The sequence below is a fragment of the Lacerta agilis genome, chromosome 10, assembly GCF_009819535.1.
Source record: "Lacerta agilis isolate rLacAgi1 chromosome 10, rLacAgi1.pri, whole genome shotgun sequence".
NCBI lineage: Eukaryota > Metazoa > Chordata > Lepidosauria > Squamata > Lacertidae > Lacerta > Lacerta agilis.
In genome coordinates this window covers 69640689-69665458 of record NC_046321.1, presented here as the reverse complement: position 1 = coordinate 69665458, position 24770 = coordinate 69640689, and the positions used below count along the sequence as shown (strand labels likewise).

The 24770-nt window shown below is 43.2% G+C and overlaps 1 protein-coding gene across 2 annotated transcripts; it reads left to right on the top strand.

The window, feature by feature from the left end:
* Positions 1–2181: 2181 nt before the first annotated feature.
* Positions 2182–22477, top strand: SEC61A2 (SEC61 translocon subunit alpha 2). 2 transcript variants are annotated; one of them, XM_033161950.1, is made up of 12 exons: positions 2182–2234; positions 4495–4562; positions 6020–6085; positions 6573–6651; positions 8166–8297; positions 13507–13616; positions 14287–14440; positions 17635–17795; positions 20279–20476; positions 20586–20777; positions 20889–20965; positions 21363–22477. In XM_033161950.1, exons 1-12 carry the CDS (start codon positions 2228–2230, stop codon positions 21547–21549), a joined length of 1431 nt encoding a protein of 476 aa, XP_033017841.1. In that variant the 5' UTR covers positions 2182–2227; the 3' UTR covers positions 21550–22477. The 2 variants fall into 2 exon arrangements, with proteins under 2 accessions (XP_033017841.1, XP_033017842.1); XM_033161951.1 differs by lacking the exons at positions 2182–2234; positions 4495–4562 and adding an exon at positions 7768–7899 and having other exon boundaries at positions 6070–6085.
* Positions 22478–24770: the final 2293 nt, after the last annotated feature.

Here is a 24770-nt window from a genome sequence, read left to right as displayed (position 1 = left end):
GTGTTAATGAAAGACTTCCTGATTCTGTGTTCCGATTATCGGCTCAGTGTTTCTATGTGTTTTCTTTAATAATTCATATAAAATCAACAGTATATGGGATTCTCACTGTTCCACTTTTGTCTCTCTCTATAGAAGAAGGCGGTCAAAGGGGGTTGGTTTAAGGTTGGCACAGGGCAGCCATAATCCCCAGGGGAAATACCTCCTTTTGATAGTGCCAGACGTTGGAACATTTGCTTTACAAAGATCCACCACTTGGAAATGGATTCAACACGAACTGGGACAAAGAGGCAGTACTTGGCCCTATGGAGGGGGGCAGGAAAACCTTTGTCCTATGGAATGTGTGTCTGGGAGGGGTAAGGAGGAGAGCAAGATAGGTGTCAAGAAGCTCAAGTTTCCACCTTGGTCCCTCCTTTTTTGTGATGTATTTCTGATGTAACCATGATGTAGCAATTATGTAGTTTTAGGGGTATATCCTGGTGATGGGAGGGTAATAAAAGTTGGGGTCTCCTCCTGTTCAGGGCCTCCATTGTTTGCTTCACCTTGTGGTGGGTGGAGGTCCTGTTGCGACAGCATTTTTAAAATAAAGACAAAGCCTACTGGCTGCCATTTTGCTCCAAACTTTGGCTGAAGTCTCAGTTTGTCCAAGTGAGCCCTCTGATTTCTCTGTTTTCACTATGACCCCAGGTTTGAGTAGCAATTGCTCAGTTGTGGTGCTGCAAAAGTGTTGGTTTTATGGTGATAGCTGTTACCCCAGGTTTGAGTATGTTCTAAGCCAGTAAATAGCTTATCTCCTCAGTTTATGACAATAAAACTCAGAAAAGTGAGGAGTTAGGAGTCCAAATTTTATTGCAAAGCAATAGGTTACAGTCAGATTGTTCCGGAAAACTGCAACCCCGCCTGGTGGTCCAGGCAGTAGTATTTATAAAATTTCAAACAAAGCATTTAAATTTCCACCAGTCATGCGCAATAGGCACTGGCTAAGTTCTGATTACCACCATGTTCTGTTACATTGTGGTTGGGAACCTATGTGTAGCCATTTGCACCATGTAGCAACTTAGGTTCTAGCTGTATCTTTGTAATTCACGTTAGCTGTTTTTCTGCCCCAATTTGGTGTGTGTGTGTGTGTGGCAACTTGCAAAATCATCAGTTTCATAAAGTAACAGGCTACCATAACTTCTCTATTTGAAGCACACTCAAGGATTTACAGGGGTACACATTATCACATTTATTGTGGCCCTTTGAGCCACTGCCACAAGTAGTATTTGCTCAATGCTATTCCGTGGTGGGGTGCTGTAAAACGGGTCAGCAAACTAAGGCCCGGGGGCTGGATGCAGCCCCCCCCCGCTCAAAAATCTGGCCTGCGGGCCCTGCCACCCGCTTGGTCAGTCCTTGTGCACTGCAGACACCTTGCTGCGTGAGGACTGACACGGCTTCAGGGCGGACGGTGATGCTGGCGCAGCTTCGGATTGCTGCAGGAAGCGCGGGTGCTGCTCGTCAACAACGCCGCTTAGTGGGTGGCACCAAGACGCGCTCCTGAGCGCGGTCAGAGTGCGTTCCTCCTTCAGGTCTGGAGGCAGCTGCGGGACCAGCTTGCAGGGTATTTACATTTTTCAAAATATAGTCCGGGCCCCCACAAGGTCTGAGGGACAGTGGACAGGCCCCCTGATGAAAATGTTTGCTGACTCCTGCTGTACAACGTCGTGTTTTCGCGGCAAAATTGTTGCCACACTTTGGAACTGTTTTGGAGTGAATTAGACAATGTTAGGCCTTGGGGTGATAGTTTGACCCCAGGTTTAATTAAGAATTGCTCAGTGGGTGGGACACTTCAAAACGCGCAGTTTTCGCTGCAAAAGGCTGAAAACAACTGCAGCAGTTTGGCACCGGTTTGGAGCGGATAATAAATGAATGACAAAGAAAAAGCCCGTCAAATTAAATAAATAAAAGCGCCCCTCAAATTTAATAATAAATAAATAAAGCTCCCGTCAATTTTATTACACAATTATAAATAAATAAAAATTTAATAAAATTAAAGCGCCCATTCAATTAAAGGAGTAAATGTAAACAAATAAGGAAGCGAGGTCGCGCGACTCTACTTTTTGCGTGGCTCTACGTGTCCGGAGTTTCGGTCGCGCCGGAAAAAGGCGTCATTGGTGACGTGAGCGGTGGCGGCGGCGTGGCAGGTGCGGGGGGGCCTCCTCCTCCTCTTCCGGGCGCCGCCTCCGCCAGCATGGGAAGTGAGTCGGCGGGCCGGGAGGGAGCGGGCGGGCCGGAGGGGGTCGCCGTCCTCTGCCTGGTTGCGCCGTCCTCTGCCTGCGGCTTCTCTTGGCGCTCCGGCTGCCTGCCTTGCAGGCGGGCGAGAGGCGGCCGCGGCCGCTGCCTGCCTCCTCCTCCTCGCCGCTCTCGCCTTCCCTCCGCGGAGAGCAGCCCTGCGAGGTGGCTGCCTCAAGCCGCCCGCCTCCCTCTGGGGCCAGGCTGCTGTGGCCCCCTTGGCGAGGCGGCGTGCACCCCCTCCCCCCCCCACCGCAGGAGAAGGTTGCTCAGGGCTCAGAAACGGGCGCGTGGGAGGAAGGGCAAAAAGGGCAAAACTGGAAACGGCAAGAATGAGTAAGGCAACGATCTTTAACGATCTTGCTCATAGAATGGTGGAATCGTAGAGTTGGAAGGGACCCCAAGGGTCATCTAATGCAGGAATCTCAACTAAATCATACTTGACAGGTGGATATTTAGCCTCTGCTTAGAAATCTCCAAGGAGGAAGAGTCAACCACCACTTGTGAAAGTCTGCTCCACTGTCCAACAGCTATTGCTGTCAGAAAATTCTTCTTGATGTTTAGTCAGAATCTCTTCTTGTAACTTGAATCTGTTGTTTTGGGTTCTAAACTCGAGTCTGGAGCAAGAGAAAACAAGTTTGCTCCATCTTCCATGTGACAGCCATTTAGATATTTGAAGATGCATATCATATATGATACATGGTGAAGCATCCTGAGATCTATGGCTATAGGGTGGTCTACAAATTTAATAAATTATCTTCTTCATAAGCATCTCAAGTGAAAAAGAAATGTTTTAGCTCGCAAATCATTTTGAACCATCTTGCAAATTGTGATGTTAATCTTACAAATTGTGATGTTTCAATTATTTCATAAAAATTATACAAGGCTTGATTCTGAACAACCTCTAAGCAGTTTACAAAAAGAATTGAATAAAATCATTCGTAAAAACAGCTGAAAACAAAATACTACAAAAAAATAAAACCAGTGATAAACTAATAGGTTAAAACACAACGCCCTACATATCTAGGTAGGCTTATCTAAACAAAAATGTTTTAGCAGGCCCTGAAAAAGAGTACAATGAAGGCATTTGCCTGATGTTAAGAGACAGGGAGTGTCAAAGTTTCGGTGCTGCCACACTAAAAGATTGTTTTTTATAAATGCAGAACAAATACTATTGTGTGGCAGCTGTAACAGTGCAAGTTCTGCAGATTGAAGTGATGAAGTGGGCGTGTTTTGGGTCAGGTGATTTCTGAGGTAAAGTGATGCCAAGTTGTTCAGGGCTTTATATGCTAACAGTAACACCTTGAACTTGGCCTGGTAGCAAATCGGCAACTAGTGGAGATCTCTAAGTTACAGGTGTTCCATGCTGATGGGGTCTCCTGTCAGCACTCGTGCTGCAACATTCCAGATCAAGCGCAAGGCAAGTCCCACATAAAGTGCCTTGCAGTAATCCACTCTTGATGTAACCAGTGCATGAATTGCTGTGGCTGATCTTTCCTGGTCCAGGAATGGTCCTACCAGTCAATGCTAGTAAAAAATGCTTCTAGCCACAGAGACCAGTGACAAAGCTGGATCCAGAAGCACCACCCGCCCCCCACTGTGAACCTGGCAACCCCATCCAGGGTAGACAATGGACTAATTTCTCGATCAGATGTTTTGGACTACAACTCCCATCAGCTGATGGTAGTACAAAACAACTACAGGGCACCAGGCTGGCAAAAGCTGTTCACCTTTGCTTAGATCAGGGGTGGGAAACTGGATCCAGGTCAGAGGATGGATGGATCCTTACCTCCCTCATCCCAATTTGAGAGATGAGAAAGCTTAGATCACTCTCAAGTCCTTTTGAGTTGAATGGGGGAGAGTTACCGGTAAGTATATGCTTAAATCTCCCACTGTGACCAGCACCCTGTTCCCGTGTGTGTTTGTTTGGAAGTAAGTTCTATTGAATTCATTTAAATGCACTCACAAATTAGCATACAAAGGATTTGAGTTTTCACTTTTTAAAAAGTGTGTAACCTGGTTTGTGGCCAAAGTTCTAATTCACTCATATATAAGATAGAGCTGATGAAAATAGGGATTCTGTCCTGTCCCCCCGTCCCCCACATCAAACCAGGGCACATATTTGCAGTCAGGAACATACACTAGTATGAGAAATTGAAACATTTTCTTATCTTGGGCTGATCAAAACCTACATTCTGCTGTTTTAATATGTCTCTTCTTTAACAGTCAAATTTCTAGAAGTTATTAAGCCTTTCTGTGCTGTTCTTCCGGAAATCCAGAAGCCAGAAAGAAAAGTAAGTGCACATCATGGTGTCTCTTATTTGTGCAATGCTGATCAAATGTATTTTGAATTAACACAGTGGGGTTTGAGTAAACATGCTTGAGATCATGTAGTTTCTTTAGGCTATGTACTACCCATTTAGGTTTCTCTGGCTCTTCGGAATACTGTATACAGGCCCTTAGTTTGTTTGATGTTGTGACAAAGTTTGTATTTGGGGATACAAGCTGTGCTCTTCAAAAATCTAAATGTGTAACAATCCCTCTATGTTGAAGTGATTGTTTAGTTGCTGACATGTTCCATTGATGTAGCCCTATGTTTACTTTGGTCTAGTCACATGGAGCACAATCTAGCAAACATTGGTCACAACCAACAGAGCAGTCCCAACCCACAGCCCTCCCTACTGGAGGTGGTTGGGATGAGGTGGAGGTGTCCCTCTTCCAAACCCTACTCAGCTCTGCCAGCTAGGAAGCACTGCTCCCAAACAGAGATGCAATGCCCCTGCTCAAGCCAGGGTGGGGAGAGAAGCCACTCTGGGGGCAGAAGCTACAGGATCCTGAGCTGCACTTGCTGTTGTCCCGTGACTACAATGGGCTTCATCTGAGCCTCTTCTCTGTGCCATTTTGGGACCTGCTGTATCAAAGAAGCATTTATTTCTGTTCTCCTCACATTCCACTTTCGTTGGCATGAGTGGCAGGACTGTGGATGCCCCCCTGGCTCTGCCACACCATCAAGCCTCATCGTAGCTGACTGGGGGGTTTAGATTACAGCCCAAGTCTGCAACCCTATATATACTTAGCTGAGAGTAATCCCCATTGAACTTAATGGGCATGAGCTCTGAGTAGATTTGCCTAGATTGCAGTGCCTAGCCCATTGAGTCCAGTGGAATAAGCATTTTACTTTGCCTCTTAAGTAAGAACTTAAGGATCAGATGTATTGTTGTTGTACAACAGGATGTGCAAACTGTCAGTGCTTCCTGTTCCTTTGCCACTTTGGAAGTACAGACATTGTCTCTCCTCAGTATTGGAGATACACAAGTTAGCTCCCATGTCAGAGCTTGTACATACCTTCTGGACTGGTGAAATGTGAATACTGTATTTTTCAATATCTTGCCCAGCAAGATAACATCCCAAAGAGCTGCACTTACTGTACCTACATACCCGATAGTATAGCCTTGTAATCAAGCCCACGGAGGTTACTAAGCCACAGAACATATGGACTGACCTCTTGGGGGCTGGCAGAGGACAGATGGAGAGCTGTGTCCTCCTCTGCTGGACAGACATATGGAGGGACTGCCCTGGTTACTTGCATGCTGGTGTCTAAATACAAGTCTGCCTTAAATTGCCAGTTAGGGCTGCTTATGTTCATTATACTATTGTCCTGCCTCCCCCCCCCCCCAATATCATACTGTGGTATATTAAAAATAAGACTTCTCTTTTTTCCTCTTTCTTTCTTTTTCATTGTGTTCTGCAGATTCAGTTCAGAGAAAAGGTTTTATGGACAGCTATCACCCTCTTCATTTTTCTAGTATGCTGCCAGGTAAGTATCAACGTGGTAATAACTGGCACACACGGCTGGAAACAGTAAGGGTTATTGCCATGCAGAAAAAAATGTCCCAGAAGTAAAGCACCCTCTTAGAAACAACCAACAGTTCACATTTTAAAAGAAAAGAAAAAAGCTCAGTGAATTATTCACACAAAGAATTATGATATTGGCTTGTAAATAACCTGGGACTTTTAACATTCTTTCTGTTGGGACTGTTTCAGGTCACAGTCTTGTATCCTCTTACTTGGGAGTAAGTCCTACTAAGCTCACCTGAGTAGACATGTATAGGTTTACATTGTTTCCAAGCTTTAACCGTATGATTGAACCATATGATTGAGAGAGTCTTGAAGTAAACTGCTGATTAGTGCAGTATTATATTTGTCTGTGCTCAACAAATGGATGATTTGGTGGTGGTGTGGGGGGAGGGGATTCATACACACACACACACACACAATATGTAATGTTGCTGTGAATCTTGCAGATACCATTGTTCGGAATAATGTCCTCCGACTCCGCAGATCCTTTCTACTGGATGAGAGTCATTCTCGCATCAAACAGAGGTCAGGGTTCTAATCATGTCTCTTGCTGCCTTTTCTCTGGCTTTGGTTGATCCAGAGCTGGCTCATGATACATATACCGTATTTGTCTGTATATTGGACTCAAACATCATGTAAAAAAACCAGGGTCGTCCAATACACAGATAGTGGCATGGGGGGGGGGGAGAGAAGTGGCGGGCTGCCAGCCAGCTGTTTGGCGGGAGTGCAAATTCACCCCGTGCTGCTGCACATGGGAAGCACTCCCTGGATTGTTTCCCATGTGTGGTGGCATCGAGGGAGCGCAACTTCCCCTGATGCCACTGTGCACGGGAAATGATCTAGGGAGTGTTTCCTATCTGCAGCTGTGTGGGGAGAGACGCTCAGCACCACTGGGCCATCTCCCTTCATTTTCTTAAAATTTAGTCCCCAAAAATGGGGGGGGGGGTCTTATAGATGGAAAAGTACAGTAGTTGGGGTCACATTAATGAGAATGTGCAATTGACAAATACGCTTTTTATCTTGAAATTACAATTTGTGTTGGTCTTTGGTACTGAGAAGCTAAATAGTAAGTTTTGTTAGAGTTTGGAAAGTACTTGATGGGTAGCAAAATTACTGTATTTTGGTATGTGAATGATTTTTATCTATATTTTGCAAAATGTTTTTCTCCCTATCACTGCAGATCTCTTGGATACTTGGTCAGCAGCTAATTTTACTTGGAAGACCACTTGCTACACACACACACACACACACACACACACACACACTGCTTTTTTCTAAAAAAATGTTTAGGGGGTACTCTCATTTTCCTACTCATTTTGAAATACTGCCCCTCAATGAGGCCAAACTTACATTTACAAAATGTTTAGGGGTATGTGTACCCCTGTGCCCCCCCAGGAAAAAGCTCAGCGTCTATGTATGTATGTACCAGTATATATATCATCAGTGCAGGTCTCTTGGAGACAGGGTCAGCAGCTAGTTTTACTTGGAAGACCACTTTTTTGGGGGGGGGATTCTCTTTGTTTCTTCAATAGCCAATGAAGCCACCTGCTGAACCTGTCAGCTGGGTGTGTGTATGTGACTTACATTTCTGAAAGTGCCACATCTGACTCCCGTTTCTTGTGTAAGATTCTAACTATGTAGTGCAGAGCAAGGAATTCTCAAAATGAGGCCATGGAGAGAAAGAGATTATCCAACCCATTCCAGATAATGGGAGCCATGCTAAAGACACTGTACAGTTGAATCTTGATATTGTCTAGGAGACCTGGGGGGAAGGTATTTAGCTCTAATTTGTACTAAATTAGTGTGCTCTCTTGTGTCTTTAAGAGCATCTAATGTTGTTTGTGGAAATACTCTTCCACCCTTAATACTGTTTAATACTGCAAGCACTCTGGATGCAATGTTTATAGCCCAGCACTGTGGTTAGGTATGAATGCTAGTGGGGAAATATGCGGTGAACTGACACTTCGGAGTATTTAAGGAATTGTAAGAAGTCTTTGTATTACTTTACACTATTGTTAAGAGTATCTTCTCCTTTGCAGGCACGTTGATGGAGCTAGGCATCTCTCCCATTGTGACATCTGGTTTAATTATGCAGTTACTGGCTGGAGCCAAGATCATTGAAGTTGGTGACACACCAAAAGACAGGGCCCTTTTTAATGGCGCTCAGAAGTGTGAGTATTAATATTTTTACCATAATAGAAACTTCCTTTCTTCTTAGCTAATGCGTTATTGAATTGCAGTAACCATTTTGATGAATCTGTTGTTGTTTGCTTTATTTATATGGGATTGTGTTTGAGAGTATAGTGCAGTGATGGCGAACCCGTGGCACGCGTGCCACAGCTGGCACGCAGAGCTCTCTCTGCTGGCACGCCAGGGGCGGGGAAATGGCGCCGCCGCGCTGCTCTGCTCATGCGTCCTGCCAGCGCAGGCGCAGCAGCAGGCAGCAATTTCCCTCCTTGGCGCCTGTCCCAGTGGTGTTTGGCTGCTGCGAAGGATTCGACGCGAGGCGACGACGACGACGAGGTAACAGCAGCGGGGGCTGGGCCAGGGGCGGCGGGCGGCGGGTGAGGGGAAAGCCCTCCTTTTGAGCGCTGCGAGCGGGGGGGGGGAGCCGCGCGGCTTCGCTCTTCCCTCTCGCGCCTCCCTGCCTCCCTCCCTCCATCCGCACCCGGCCGTCTCTCTCTCTCTCTCTCTCTCTCTCTCTCTCTCTGTTGCCCCTCCCTCGGGCACCTTCGCCCCTTCTCGCCCTTTTTCTCTCCCCTCGCTCCTCATATTCCCTTCCTTTTGCGCTGCTGGTCTCCTTCAGCCTCCTCCTGATTCTCGTTCGCTTTCTGTCCCTTTCCCTTCCTCCTTTCCTGCTCCTCTTTGCGTCCTTTCCATTTCTTCCACCCCAGCCCCAGATATATTTCCTTCAGCCTTCTCCACTCCACTTTTCTTTTCTTTTCTCCCCTCCGCATTGCATATTCTCCTGATGGGATGTGGGTTTGCATTGTAAAAACATCTCTTCTTGCTGGGGGCAAAAGGGATATTTATGAAGGACACAGCAGGCATGGAGAGGCAATTTAACCATTTCCTCCCATGCTGCAGCCCTAAGGACTGTTGCTCTTCTGAGGTCAATTCCTAATTTGCTTTGGAGAGAGCCTCCCGTGTTAGCATTTGCATTTCCTACCAATGCAAATAGCAATTTCAAAGGGGTGGTTTTCATAAGGACCACAACAGGTGTGGCCCTGATTATTATCAACTGCCCCAATTGATGCTATTTGCATTTAAAACAATAACAGCAAGCCAGCACACTGGATGCAAAGACACATTTAACATCACATCTTGCTTGCCCCTAGAAATGCTTGTAAGGAAAAAGAAAAAGAAAACCTTTTGGAGCAGCACTATAATCTCTATCTGTTACTGCTATTCAGAGACTGTGCATAAGATGAGTTATTTCCACTATGCTAACACATATATCTGCCTGACCAGCAGCTTAATTTTAGCACATATTCTGTTAAAGTGATCCATTTATTTATTCGATATAAAAATTCTGTCAATGTTTGTTGTTATGGAATATTAGATATTAAAGCCAATATTAGATATTGTTGATCGTAGGAAATTAACTGACGCGATGAACAGGATGATGTGAAGGGAAGGCCGCCCAGAGCATTCTAGGGGGCTCCTTTTATTGAAAACTCACAGCTAAGTTAAACATTAACATACACAGAGAACTCCAAAGACCAAATAAGGAAAGGTGTGCCTTCTGATACCTAATATGCAAAGCCCCTCCTAATAACACACCTTTTCCTCCCTTCATTGAGTACGTGACCTGATGCATGCTTACAGCTCTATCACTCACCCCCTCCTCTAAACACCTCATGATCTCCAGTACTTTTCCACCTATTCCTTTGTTCTCCTGCTCTGCCTAAACATGTGTTTCCCAACTTGGTGCCCACAGAGCCAAATGGTATGCCAAATGAAGCTCTGTATCTTACCTAATTTAGTGTGGTATGCCAACACTGTATATTAATTATTCTAATTATTCTATCTAGACAAGAGCGGCGTGGTATGCCAACGCCTGGCTAAACTATAATTCCCACAAATGTTCTACTTCTGCCTGTGTCTCCATCTGTTCACGAAGATCCACAAATACCATTTGGACACAATTTCAGATGCAGTGTTCAGAACTGGGCTCTATCAGTACTTGACATCCTGATCATATGCATATTGTTTCAGTCTGAATCAAAGTTGAAATAGTAACAAACTATCTAAATATCACCTCCTGGCAAATAGAAGGGGAAGAAATGGAGGCAATGAGAGATTTTACTTTCTTGGGCTCCATGATCACTGCAGATGGTGTTATGGAAAAAATCCCAGGTGTGGAACTGCCCAGCCACCTGGCCCTTAGGGATAGGCCCACTGGTTTCTGCGGAGTTAAATAAAAGAAGTCCAGCCACTGGAGCAAGGACAAGACAGGGTTTATTGCGCAATAGGTTACAGTCAAACTGCACACCCAGAACAGTGTTACAAGAACTTTTAAAAACCCCTATCATATCCCAGAATACAGTTTGAAAACATCATTACTACATCATCACTACATCACTAAAGGGAAGGGTTATACATGATTTACATATAGGAAAAACAGGAAAGACAAGATTAGCATATGGGGGAAACAGAGCAATATCAGGGAGATAGCCCTGAGAAGTGTGAATGGGTGTTAAGTATTGGCAAGGATACCTTGAGCACTTATCTGGGAGAGAACAATGGGATTCTGGTTGAGGGATATTAGCCTGAAACACCCAGAGATTACCTGCTGAGGTATTTTCCTGTGTACGTGGTCTCTCGCCTACTGGATCATGGCAGAGAGATGGGTCCCCTTAAGGGCATCACTCCATACCCCAAATGAGTTTACTCAGGAGGAGACTTTGCTTAGGTGACCCCCCCCCCATAATTTTCGTAACATTCCCCCCTTCGGAGATAAGATTTGCATCAGGTTCTGAAAGAACCGCAAATCCTTTCTCCGCACTTAACTACAGTTCAGACATAGACATATTTCCCACCCCCCTTTCGTCCCGCATGTTATATACACTAAATATTATCATGGTATCCAACCTCCCAGGTGTGGGTGTATGTAACCTGAATTGCATGTCACGCCTCTTAAGGCCCTTAGGAAATGTATCAGTGTAGCTAGCTAGACCTAGGATATTATGCAAAAATAACATATGCTACATTTTGTTACTAAATTACTATGCTAGCACTTTGGGATAAATATTTTCTCAATAGTGGTCTTATGCTTTACATTTAGTAGGAGGGTTCATTCAGTGACTGACAAATGAAGTTGTTTTGTTTTGCCTTTTTTGTGTGTTCCCAGGTGTCATAGCTAACTGGTCTCCTTTGACCTTCAGCATTCCACAGCAGCACCAATTCCTGGGGGATCCCCTTAGGGCTTCCCTTTGACCATTTTCGCCTTGCCATAGGTTTGGTCAGGTTTGAACATGTCGTGAGGGAGATGTCTTTGCCTTGACCTTTCTATGGGATGCATTATTATTATTTGGCATTGGTCTTGCACTCTAGGAGAGTTGCTCAGTTGTTGCAAGGGGACCAGAAAGCTAATTGCAGCCTGGATACACTTTGTCCAATTCAAACAAAGTCCAATTAAAATTTATAGGCCCATGGTTCTCACTTTCCAAACCAACCTGTGAAAAACCATTCTAAAAAAAGGCAGTGGTCCAAATTAATAATTTAACATATAAGGAACCATTCCTGCTAAATCAAAGCATAAATACCCTATCTGTGGTTTTGTTTTGATCTTGAAGTTTCTTCTTGATAAAATGACCTAAACCAATCAAAAATTGTGTAGGGAAGGTTGGAATACCAGGTGAGACAAGGAATGTGGTCATAAATCTGTCTAACCTAAATATTGGACTAAGCAATAGCCTGATCTTTTAGGAAACATAAAATGCATGAGAATCCTCCATTGGGGTGTAAGCAATATGCACCAAGACACCATACAGTAAACATGAAAACAATTAAACACAAAAATTGGGTTCCCCCCTTTGTGGAAATAATATATACTGTCAAACATAGTTCAAGGTTTTTTGCATAATGCCACACAACATATAACGTAACAATTATATATCAATTCCATATCTTGAAGCAATAGTGATCTTGAGACAATTCTGGGGCACAGAGTCTTGAAGTCAAAAGGAGAGAAAGTGTTTCAGTCTGAATCAAAGTTGAAATAGTAACAAACTATCTAAATATCACCTCCTGGCAAATAGAAGGGGAAGAAATGGAGGCAATGAGAGATTTTACTTTCTTGGGCTCCATGATCACTGCAGATGGTGACAGCAGTCACGAAATTAAAAGACGCCTGCTTCTTGGGAGAAAAGCAATGACAAACCTAGATAGCATCTTAAAAAGCAGAGACATCACCTTGCCGACAAAGGTCCGTATACTTACAGCTATAGTTTTCCCAGTAGTGATGTATGGAAGGGGGAGCTGGACCATAAAGAAGACTGATCGCCAAAGAATTGATGCTTTTGAATTATGGTGCTGGAGGAGACTCTTGAGAGTCCCATGGACTGCAAGAAGATCAAACCTATCCATTCTTAAAGAAATCAGCCCTGAGTGCTCACTAGAAGGACAGATCCTGAAGTTGAGGCTCCAGTACTTTGGCCACCTCATGAGAAGAGAAGACTCCCTAGAAAAGACCCTGATGTTGGGAAAGATGGAGGGCACAAGGAGAAGGGGACGACAGAGGATGAGATGGTTGGACAGTGTTCTCGAAGCTACTAACATGAGTTTGGCCAAACTGCGAGAGGCAGTGAAGGATAGGCGTGCCTGGCGTGCTCTGGTCCATGGGGTCACGAAGAGTTGGACACGACTGAACGACTGAACAACAACAACAAGGCTTGTTCCATACAATGTCAGTCTGGCATATAATCATTATTACAAGTTGAGTATCCCTTTGTCTAAAATACATGCACATGTAGAGTTTATGGTTTTTTTCAATAAAAAACTGTAACATTGAAAACTTTGTTATTGTGTTTTACTTTTACTTTTAAGACTGCAAATGTTTGGACAACTGTAGGAGTTTTTTCTAACTAAAAACCTCGATATTCAGGTTTAATTGCAGTGTTGGCACTTTGAAATAAAAAAGTTGGTTTTCCACTGCAGTTTGGGCACTCGGGCTCAAAAAGGTTCGCCATCACTGGTATAGTGATTGTAATGTTTGTTGATTTCTGTGCTTTTGTGATTATTGCGAGCCGCTTTGCATTCAACATTTATTGTTGGAAAAGCAGAATAGACATTTAAAATCAAAATCAAGTCAAATTTTACTTATGTCTGTTAGGTCATACAAGCAGGGAATACCTGCCTCTTTTGTTGTTGTTTCAGTGTTTGGAATGATAATTACTATTGGGCAAGCAATTGTGTATGTCATGACTGGGATGTATGGAGATCCTGCAGAAATGGGGGCTGGAATTTGTCTCCTGATTATAATTCAGGTACGCCTTCTGAATACTCTAAGTATAGTTAATAATTCTTAGAGATTTTATTACAATGAAGCGGTATATAAATTTTGTTAAATTTAAAAAATATTTTTTTCAGTATTAAAAATAAATTCAAATCAACTATATGTCCCTCAGTCAGTATGGTAATAAAGGGAAACCAAACTTCCTTAAAGTTCTAATTTATTTTGTGCCTTCTCTCAGATCACTCACCAAGGTGCTGTACCAGCTAGATAATATTCTATAATTATTTTCTTTGTGCTGTTAAGGGGATTGGACCAAGGCATTTGTAAAAACAAAATGTCAAATATTTTCAGATACGAGATCTTTTTTAAAAACCACACCTACTTGGACTTCCCCAATGAATAACCAGGAGTCAATTAACTATCTTTATTTTTGATAATACACCATTCTCTGTTTTGACAGCGCTTACTAGCTCCTCTAATTTTGGTACTATTCTTGTTGGTGAGATTTTCTTTCTATCTATGCTAAGAACTGCAGCATACATTTTAGTGATGATTCCAGAGGTTCTTGTTACTTCCATTACTCAACTAGAATGACAGGAGGAGCAACTGCAACTCTTGATAGCAAATGTGGCCCACCTTTGAAGAAAGCAAATCAGAGATTAAACCACTTTTGTGGATCTTTTGGTGTTTTTCACCCACAGTTGTTTGTTGCTGGCTTGATAGTGCTGCTACTAGATGAGCTCTTGCAGAAAGGTTATGGCTTGGGCTCTGGGATTTCCCTCTTTATTGCTACCAACATCTGTGAAACCATTGTCTGGAAGGCTTTCAGTCCTACAACTATTAACACTGGCAGAGGTATAGTACACTTTGAAAATCTGACATTTTGACCAAATGCATGCTTGTCAGCTGCTTTCTTTAGGTTAATATAGTGAGTGACCGTGGATATAGGAGTGGATGAGATCTGCTGATGGGGAACTAAATGAAGATGGCATAGTGAAAGCGCAACCTTTGCACCAAATGAACTTTTATAAGATGTGATATTAGAATAATCTTTTCATAACCACAAACAGTGAAATGTCCCAGATCACTGGCTCCCAATTGGTGCCCTACGGACCCCAGGGGGTCCACATAACACACCCAGGAGGTCCATATCCTCCAACATGGCCCAGTTTTGCTCTGGGACATGTTGGAGGATATGGTGGCACCATGTACATAACAAAAACTACTACAGAGATTTTCAAAAGTGAGGTCCCCAGTACTTAGCTAATTGGGAACCACTGTCTTGGGTCACTATGCATGCTTTATTTTCTGCTGCAGAAGGATAAGGAGGCAGCAGGTTTTTGATTATTTTTTGCAGGGTGGGAGGCAATATTGATCTGGGTTTCTTAACAGACTGGCAGACTCGCTGTCCATGAGCCTTTCTTGTTGTGATAGCCATGTCATCACACCATGTCAGAGCAGAAGGTTGCTGTGCATGTGTGGAAAGGCCTACCACCACAGTGAAACTTCTGGAGCTTCCCAGAGTCTGGATCAAAATTCCTTTTGTGATTTATGATTTGTTCATTTATGTAATATATGCTGAATGGAAATACTGTGGCACAGTTGCTGTTTTCTGATGAAAGAATAATCCTATAGTTGGGGCATCTTGGTTGCTGTGTCAAAAGTCTGCCTGGAAATCTGCGGTACAGAAATGTTAACTTTATTTGTTTTAGCCTCTCCAGCTTCAGCTGCAGAGTCACGGTCTACCTGTAGAGAAGCAGTGCCCTTTTTGTGCTGAGAGGTTAGCATCTAGCATAACTCTTAAAATCCACCACTTGTGCCTAGGTAAGTCCCACTGACCTCAGTGGGAATCATAAACAGTTAATTCAATGCAGGATTGCAATCCAGATTCTGTAACTGTTCCCTCTCTCTGAGTGAGTTTTTCCTTCTGATTTCCGAATTTTTTATTTACTTGGATTTGCTTCTGCTACTGTGCCACACTATTTTATCTTCTGCTTATCTGCATTTTCTCTCTAACACTTCTGTTTTCCAGACTACTGATAGCTGAGGGGCACTATTTTTGTTAATGGAAGGGGGGGATATTCCACTCTTGCACACCAAGAGCTTTACTTCTGGCATGTGCAAAAGTAAGAATTACCTGAGCTCAGAGAAGCCCGCCCCCTGCGTCACTGTTCTGAGCATGCCTCCTAATTATGCAGTCATGTACATGAGCAAATTGGACCCAGTGCCCAGATGCAGCAGAGTTATTTACCCCCGTTGCAGGTTGACTGGAAGAAGGCAACACCAGAAAAGTGAATTATTAATTAACTGAGGCATTGTTAGTGGTGGTTCCCTAGACTGGATGGAAGGAAGATTGCCTGCTCTTGATGGGGCTACACTCCCTCTGAAGGAGCGGGCATGCAGGTTGGGGGGCACTCTTGGATTCTCTGCAGTCACTTGAGGCTCAGGTGGCCCCAGTGGCCCAGAGTGCCTTCCATCAGCTTTGGTTGGTGGCCCAGCTATGCCCCTATCTGGACAGGGATAGCCTAACTGCTGTTACAGGTGGGTAGCCGTGTTGGTCTGCCATAGTTGAAGCAAAATAGGAAATTCTTTCCAGTAGCACCTTAGAGACCAACTGAGTTGGTTCTTGGTATGAGCTTTCGTGTGCATGCACACTTCTTCAGATATCTCAGTTGGTCTCTAAGGTGCTACTGGAAAGAATTTCCTAACTGCTGTTGTTTGTACTCTGGTATCCTCTTGGTTAGATTACTGCACAGTGTTATATGTGGGGCTGCCTGTGAGGACAGTTTAGAAATGTCAGCTGGTATGGAATTTGGCAGCCAGGTTGCTCACAGGTACAAGAGAGGTTGAGCATATTACACCGATCCTGGCCCGACTGCAGTTGCTGCCCATTAGTTTCTGGGCCTAACTCAAAGTGCTGGTTTTGACCTGTAAAGCCATAAATGGCTCAGGACTGCTTCTCCCCATATGAACTGACCCAAACCCTGTAATCATTATCTGGGGCCCGTCTTCATGTGCCCTCTCCAAGAGAGGTCCAGAGGGTGGCAACATGGGAACAGGCCTTCTCTGCAGTGGAATGCTCTCCCCAGCACCTTTCTAACCTATCTTTAGGCACCAGGCAAAAACATACCTCTTCTCTCAGGCCTTCAGCTACTTAAACAATCTATGGTCTTTTAAACAGGGGGCCATGTCTTGTTTGTTACCATGGTATGTATTATATATATTGCAAACTGCCCTGTGATCCTCAGATGAAGGGCGTTATAGAAATGTAATAAATATTATTTTTAAATGCATCACCCTAGCAATTCTTTTGGGGCAACTCTTTTGTAAATTATGACTTTACACTATCACAATTCAGACATTGTTAATTTGCTTATTAATCTGAGCTCTGAACAATCTTTTTGGTCACAAAAACAAACTAGGAAGTCTTCCATTAGTCATATGTTTCCCATTTTGATTGAATTAGAAATTATGGAGAATAGATTTGGAATAAGCTAGAATATTAGACTATCATTTGAAGTTTGCTTAACACCTTACCTTTACTTGGAGCTCTTAATCACAGCTTCCAGGCTCAGAGGAAACAGGAAGCTAGAATTAATGGGAAACTTCCTGGGAATTTTTTGCTTGACCAAAGTGAGGAGCCAAAAGGCTGCATGCATGGCCAGACATCTTGTTCATATCTCAGCTTAGTAGGTCAAGATACAGTTGTCCAAATCTAGTTAGTCATGAGTTGTAGTAACTTTTTGGATTACAACACCCAAATTCTGTAAAATCATGATGTCCTGCAATAAAAAAACAGAAATGTGTTGTCATGTTTGAGGTTTCATAATACCTGTAGAAGTTCAACACAATTTATTTTATTTGTATGCAGTCCTTTTTAGCATTCTGTTGCTTGTAAGATTTCATTCCTTGCAATTTTTTCTCCGTGTTAATTCCATTTCCATCTCTTATTAAAAATGAGCTTGTTTATCACTTGGTGAAATTTATCACCAGGCTTGTACTGTCTATATCTCATAGGAGTTACTGTTTATTATTTTTGGTACACATAGGAACTGAATTTGAAGGTGCTGTCATTGCATTGTTCCACCTTTTGGCTACACGAACCGACAAAGTCCGTGCTTTACGAGAGGCTTTCTACCGCCAGAACTTGCCAAATCTTATGAATCTGATTGCTACAGTATTTGTGTTTGCTGTAGTTATATATTTTCAGGTAGGTGAAGCCTGCTGCGTACATCTTACTACAGAACTATTATTTTTCCCTCACAGAAGGAACCGTGGTCTAAGCATCCTAAACAGCCCTAAGCGATCTGTGAATAGCTCGCCAGACACCATAATGCTCACTGTAGCATTTGTGTCTGGAGGAAGGCCACATTTCAACTGTTGTTAGGATAAGTTTTATTCTAAATTAGTTTGAGAAAATAATAAATTTCTCTGGCATAAAATAAACAAGGCTGTGTTCTTTTGGGTAAAATGAACAAATGCTGCAATCCTTCTCATCAGCCAAGGCCCCTGTGAGGCTGCAGCACTGCCTGGGTGTTCCTGCAAGGCTGTGCTCTCACACTGCTCTGTGGCATTGCAGGCTGCTGGATCCCTCAGCAACTTATAGGAATTTTGCCCCTTTGTCTCTCTGTCTGTCTTGTGTCTCTCTCTCGGCCACAGCTACTCCCAGCACTTTATCAGTCTTCCCTCACCAAATTCCATCCTTCCTTCCTTCTCGCTAGCCCATTGTTGCTTCTCCCACTTTTCTAGTATTCCAATTCCTGCTGTTTCCCCAGGCAATAAGCCTTATGAAACATACTAAACAAAAACATCACACAGATCCAAAGCATACATACACAAACACATCCCCCCCCACATACCTACACTGAGACAAGTCATTGGTGGAACTGCAAGTAGCTTGTTTTCTCTTTCTTTTAGGAGTTAAAACTCATAGTAAGCCCATAATAATAGTAATAATGCATTATTTCTACTCCACCCATCTGACTGGGTTGCCCCAGCCACTCTGGGCGGCTTCCAGCATATATAAAAACATAGTAAAACATTCAACCAGGCATAGGCAAACTCTGCCCTCCAGATGTTTTGAGACTACAATTCCCATCATCCCTGACCACTGGTTCTGTTAGCTAGGGATGATGGGAGTTGTAGTCCTAAAACACCTGGAGGGCTGAGTTTGCCTATGCCTGCATTAAACCTTATAAAGCTTCCCTAAACAGGGCTGCCTTCAGATGTCTTCTAAAAGTCGGATAGTTCTTTATTTCCTTGGCATCTGATAGGAGGGCGTTCCACAGGGCGGGGGCCACTACCGAGAAGGCCCTCTGCCTGGTTCCCTGTAACCTCACTTCTCTCAGTTTCTGGGCTGAACGATGGGGGTGGAAACGCTCCTTCAGGTATACTGGGCTGAGGCCGTTTAGGGCTTTAAAGGTCAGCACCAACATTTTAATTTGGGGTGGCGTTACAGTAGTTAACACTGGTGACTGTTTTCTTTTGGATACTGTAGCTTTGCTTTGTAACTGTCTCTAAAATAGAGTGCAGCTTGACTTGACCCAGATGATGGTTTGAAGGTTCATGACCCACTCCTAAGTGCTGAAGCTAAGCAGGTTTGGCCCTGTTGGATGGGAGGCTGCTCTGAGCTGCTTGTATAATTATAAAATATGTTGGTGTTGGAAATAACAGAATTGTATGATGGTTAGCTTTGTTGCTAGATTCTGAAAATGTGAGGAACCCCCTGCTGGATCAAACCACAGGGTTCCATCTAGTCCATGTTGCTTCCATGCACCCCAATAACATCTGGCTGCACATAGTGTGAAGATGACACTCTTCCTTCATTGTGTGTTCTTGGTGTCTAGCTTTCATTAATCTTTCTAATCTCCCTTTAAAGCCATCTGAGCCACTAGGTATCACATCCTGTGGAAGTCAGTTCCGTAGAAGTTAAATATGCCTTGTGTGAATGAGTACTTCCTCTCTGTGTGTCTGAACCTACTGCTGATCCATTTCATTTGAAGTTCCACTGTTTTCTAGGAGAATGCAGAGGGAGAGGAGGGTCAGGATCTGAAGAGCTGTTGTCAGTATACCGGGTGCTTGGGCATACCTAGTGGGACTTGATTTAAAACAGAAGTGGGGGCTGGTGCCATGCCACAAACAACTTTTGAGAAGTTTCCTTTGTTCAAAAGCAGGTTCTGATTGAGATTGAGCCTGGGGAAAGAGGCATGGGGCAGGCAGAAGAGTCCTTGTATGTAGTGGCTGAGCTGGGAGGGTTCTCGATTGTGACAGTGCAAACGGGCAGAAAAAGAGGAGAGGCACAATTGTGCATCTATAGAAGCAAGAGAGCTTAAGAAAAGACAGTGGAGATTTGAAATGTGGAGTGGTCTGGATGGAGAAGGGATGGAGGGTGAAGGAGTGGCCACAGACAAGTTCTGCTCATGACGATTAATTGCAGAGCAGAGGAATTGTATATTGGTTTGAAAAAACTAGGCAAAACCTTTGCTTCTGGCTTTTAGACTTCAGTGTGGAGGCATGACCTGATAAATCCTTGGACTCAGGATCACAGATGGCCAGTTCTGGTTAATTGTAACAGAAATGCAAATAATCCAGTCCAAAGTTCCAAGCCACTTAACAATTTCTGTAACTTCTTAGTGAATGCATTTCTGGTTTTCTTATAGCTTAGTGATTAACTTTTCTTTTTTCCTCCCCAAGGGATTTCGTGTTGATCTCCCAATCAAGTCTGCTCGATATCGCGGACAATACAGTAGCTATCCTATCAAACTCTTTTACACCTCCAACATTCCCATCATTCTTCAGTCTGCCTTAGTTTCCAACCTCTATGTTATTTCTCAAATGCTGTCTGTGCGGTTCAGTGGCAACTTCTTGGTAAACTTACTTGGGCAGTGGGCGGTAAGTATTCACCTGTTCCTAGAATGCTGCCTTTACAAGTAGCAGTATGTTAGCTTTTGATCTGCAAAAGGCACTAATGCTGCCAGTGTGTTTACTGTTTCCTCTCCAGGATGTTAGTGGTGGTGGCCCAGCACGCGCCTACCCTGTTGGAGGCCTCTGCTATTACCTCTCCCCTCCAGAATCCATGGGTGCTATATTTGAGGATCCTGTCCATGTAATTGTTTATATCATATTTATGTTGGGTTCCTGTGCATTTTTCTCCAAGACGTGGATTGAAGTGTCAGGATCATCTGCAAAAGATGTAGGTATTTTTCATGACTATTCTGTAAACCTTTGCTGCCGTTCTTTGCACAAGGCTAGTTTCTAATTATCAGAAACACTGCAGCCACCTGATACACACGTGTTTCTGCAGGTTGCCAAGCAACTGAAAGAACAGCAAATGGTGATGAGAGGCCACAGGGATACATCCATGGTTCATGAATTAAACAGGTAAGAGTTGCTGTGAGTTTCAAATTTACCCACTGAGGAGTAAGATCATGGAACCCAACAGGTCTTGCTTCTGAGTAAGCATGTTTAAGCTTGGACTATACGTTTGGGGCAGAACACAGATGCATTCCAGCTGAATCCTGCTGCCTCTCTACCTGGCCCCTTGTTGCCGCATAATCACAAAGAAATATTGGGCTTTGTGAGTAGAAATGATTCAAACTCAGGCTGTTATTAACTAGTCTACAGCTTTTTCAGCCTCTCTGGTGAATCAAGAGGCGTGTTTTCATTTTCATGAGTCTAGTTTATCTTAATAGGGGTTAGGATTGAAGCCATAATGGTAAAAAGGTAAAGGTAAAGGTACGCCTGGTAGGCCCACATTAAATGTGATTTCCTCCCACAGGTACATCCCCACAGCAGCTGCATTTGGAGGCTTGTGCATCGGGGCCCTCTCTGTCTTAGCGGACTTCCTTGGTGCCATTGGCTCAGGCACCGGCATTCTGCTTGCTGTCACCATTATTTATCAATATTTTGAGATATTTGTCAAAGAACAGGCGGAGGTTGGAGGGGTGGGTGCTTTATTTTTCTAAATGTTGAGATATCATGTGACGTGTAAGAAAGGAAGTCCTGTATTTTGATGACATGCAATCTTTATTCCAGTAATGCCAGTCCCTCCCCCACCCCCGTTCCAGTGCTACTTGCCATATTTCTCATTATAGGTATTGCACAATGCCTGTGTGCAGCTTCTATTCCAGCTGCCTTAAGAATAAAAAGTTTACATGGTCTGGGTTAAAAATACAAAAAATAACTCCATTGTTGCCTGTGGTGCTGGAAACCAGTGCATCTGCCTTTCTGTGGAAATAGTCAAAAGATGCCCATTTTGCTACTGGAGAACACTTTGCACACTCCATTACGAGGTTTGAATGTACCTGCACACACTGGCAAAAGGGAACCCCAATAATAGAGTTCCAAGTGGCCACATGAGAACCCCTGAACTTATTTTAAAAAGTATATACAACCCCCCCCCCCCAAATATATATTTTACATGAATTCCTTTTTATATACAACTTAAAGAAATGTGACCTGTTGCATACCCCAACTCTCCTGGTGTGTGGTCAGTGTCTGATGCCTTTGCCATGTTCCCTTGCAAGCGCCATGCTTTGAAGCCAGGAGGGAGGTGAGCATTTTAACCATCTCACTTGCAAATTTGGGGTCTGTGGAGGCACATGGGAGGAGTAAGGTTGGAAGTCCTTATCGAAGTTTCCCAGCAGCCAGTAGCAGCCTTCTAAGTGCTGCTTTGCCTTATTGTAGACCCATGTGTTCTTTGCAGCAGGGGAAATCTGTACTGTTGAAACTTCTCCCCTTCTTCTTCCAAATTAGAAAAAAGCAAAGCCCTAGGTCTTAAAGCAGAGGAAATTAGCAAGTCACGCTGAAAAAGAAATCACTGTGCTTCGTGGCAGCAGTGTAAGCAGTGTAAACATTAGAAAATAAACTTATTTAATTAAAATGTTGCTTTATTTGTTGTGTAAGATGCTTTACTTACTAGACTTTCAACTCTTCCATTAAGAGACTTAATGTTGGCTGGATGAAAACACTTTTACTAGAGCCTGTAAGGTAGGCCAGTGTTACGTCTCATTTGGGATTTTTAAAAACTGTGGCTAAGAGAGATTAGCTTGTTGAAGACAGCCTTCTTCCCCTTCTACACTAGAGATTTATGGGCTCTGGTACTTGTTCTTACTATGTGCAAACTGCTTTACCATGATTTTTATTTTGTTAAAATAGTTGGTGTGCCCCCAAGCCAATAATTGATTTTGCTACTCTCAAGGTGTGTAAAATTACATTTGGTGTTGCCACAGCCTTCTCACCTTCTGTTTAGCACATAGAAGTTTTTAACAGCAGAGTTCTACTATCCTGGTTTGTAACAGTGCAGTATCTATGGCATGGGAGTCTCCTGTATCCCTACTTGCAGCATTACAGCTTGCAACAGGGCACTCACAATGCCCCTTGCCACTCTGCCTTTATTTAAAAATGTATACCCTATGTCTTCCTGTATTAAAAAAATCCACCCCAACAAAAAATCAAAAAGCTAAAAACTCTAGACTTTTACAAGCAACAGTCAATGTGAGAAAATGCCCACATTACCTCAGAAGCTTGACTCTTGCGATAGTGCCACACAGACATCTCTGTGGACGGTATTCAAAAACTAAGCTGCTACTACCGTAGACATCTTCTTCCTGGTATGCAACTGCCTAACTTCTAAAGTGACTGTAACAAAGATCTCCTCAGATAGGTGGTAGACCATAGGATCTTGTCATACAGTGCACGTACATTGTTAATCCCAAGTTGTGAGACAGCTGTCCCTGATACCTTGGGCAAAAGACAGAAGGCAAGATGGACTGGGACAATCTTTATTTGACAGCTGCACCCGTCTTGGAGGATGCTGCTATCATAGTGTGTGTTCCTGATAATTTAAGAGAACTACCATGGACTGATGGGATGAGTTTCTACTAATGAAAGCACCCAAAACCTTTAATGTTTCTATTAAATGAGTGGAGTCCGGCTGTTACTTGGATTCTAGCATGAGTACAGAATTTAGAAGTAGACAGAGTGTAATTTCAGTCCAGATCTAATTACTAAATGTTGCAGCTGCTGGGTGAAAGTTGCCAAAGCAAGATTTTTATCTAGTCCCCAAATAAGGTTCAAAAGCTTGTACTGTATTCTCTTGAATAAGTGGACTTTCCCATTCACACCATATACTTAAGACACACACTACTTAAATGTAGCTATGACTGGGTTGTTGATATCACACAGTACTGTACTCAACTTTTTATAGTGCTTGAGAATATTCAATGCCTATGTAAAAACCCTATACCAAACACACAAAGATCGTAACCGGCTGATAAAGTAATCTCAATTTCCCATCATTTTTACATATAAACAGATATAATATAGAACTCAAACATAATAATACATATTTCTACCACACCCCTCTGTGGCAACTTTCCTGTTGCAGACTGGCAAGACTATAATTTTCACATCTATGCTTGACTTTTGTCTGCCTTGGGACCTTGATCTGTTTTATGTGGATCTCATGATACATATTGACACATGTTGATGTCATATATTTGCAGTTGAATAGTTGTACCCATGTATTATTATGTTTGAGTTCTATATTATATCTGTTTATATGTAAAAATGATGGGAAATTGAGATTACTTTATCAGCCGGTTACGATCTTTGTGTTTGGTATAGCGTTGTTTGTGACCTTGGTTCTTTTGGGTGTTAATCTATGTAAAAACCCTTGCAGCATCCTCACAAGGTTAGGTCAGCATTATTCTCCAACGGAAGAGTGAAAGTGTTCATGGAAGAATTTGGATTTGAAATAGGGAGTTTGAGTTTCACAGGATGCAATCTTAGTCCCACTTACTTAGGAGTAAGCACCACTGAATTAAATGTGACTTAATTATGAGTAGTTAGTGTTAGGATTGCAGTGTTGGTCTCGTGTATTTTAAACAAGTACATGAGCTCTCTGCCTTTGAAAAGGGCAGTTCTTAAAAAATATAAATTCATTTTCAAAAGCTGCATTATGAATATTAATATCCATGGGTGGCGCTGTGGTCTAAACCACTGAGCCTCTTGGGCTTGCTGATTGGGAGGTTGGCGGTTCGAATCCCTGCAATGGAGTGAGCTCCCGTTGCTCTGTCCCAGCTCCTGCCAACCTAGCAGTTTGAAAGCACCCCAGTGCAAGTAGATAAATAGGTACCGCTGCAGTGGGAAGGTAAATGGTGTTTCTGTGTGCTCTGGCACTCGT

What these genes read in the sequence shown, in the direction of transcription:
- SEC61A2 (XM_033161950.1), top strand. An exon ending in AACTATTAACACTGGCAGAG is followed by an intron (nt 14,441 to 17,634) that starts GTATAGTACACT and finishes TGGTACACATAG; the next exon opens with GAACTGAATTTGAAGGTGCT. An exon ending in CTGTAGTTATATATTTTCAG is followed by an intron (nt 17,796 to 20,278) that starts GTAGGTGAAGCC and finishes TTCCTCCCCAAG; the next exon opens with GGATTTCGTGTTGATCTCCC.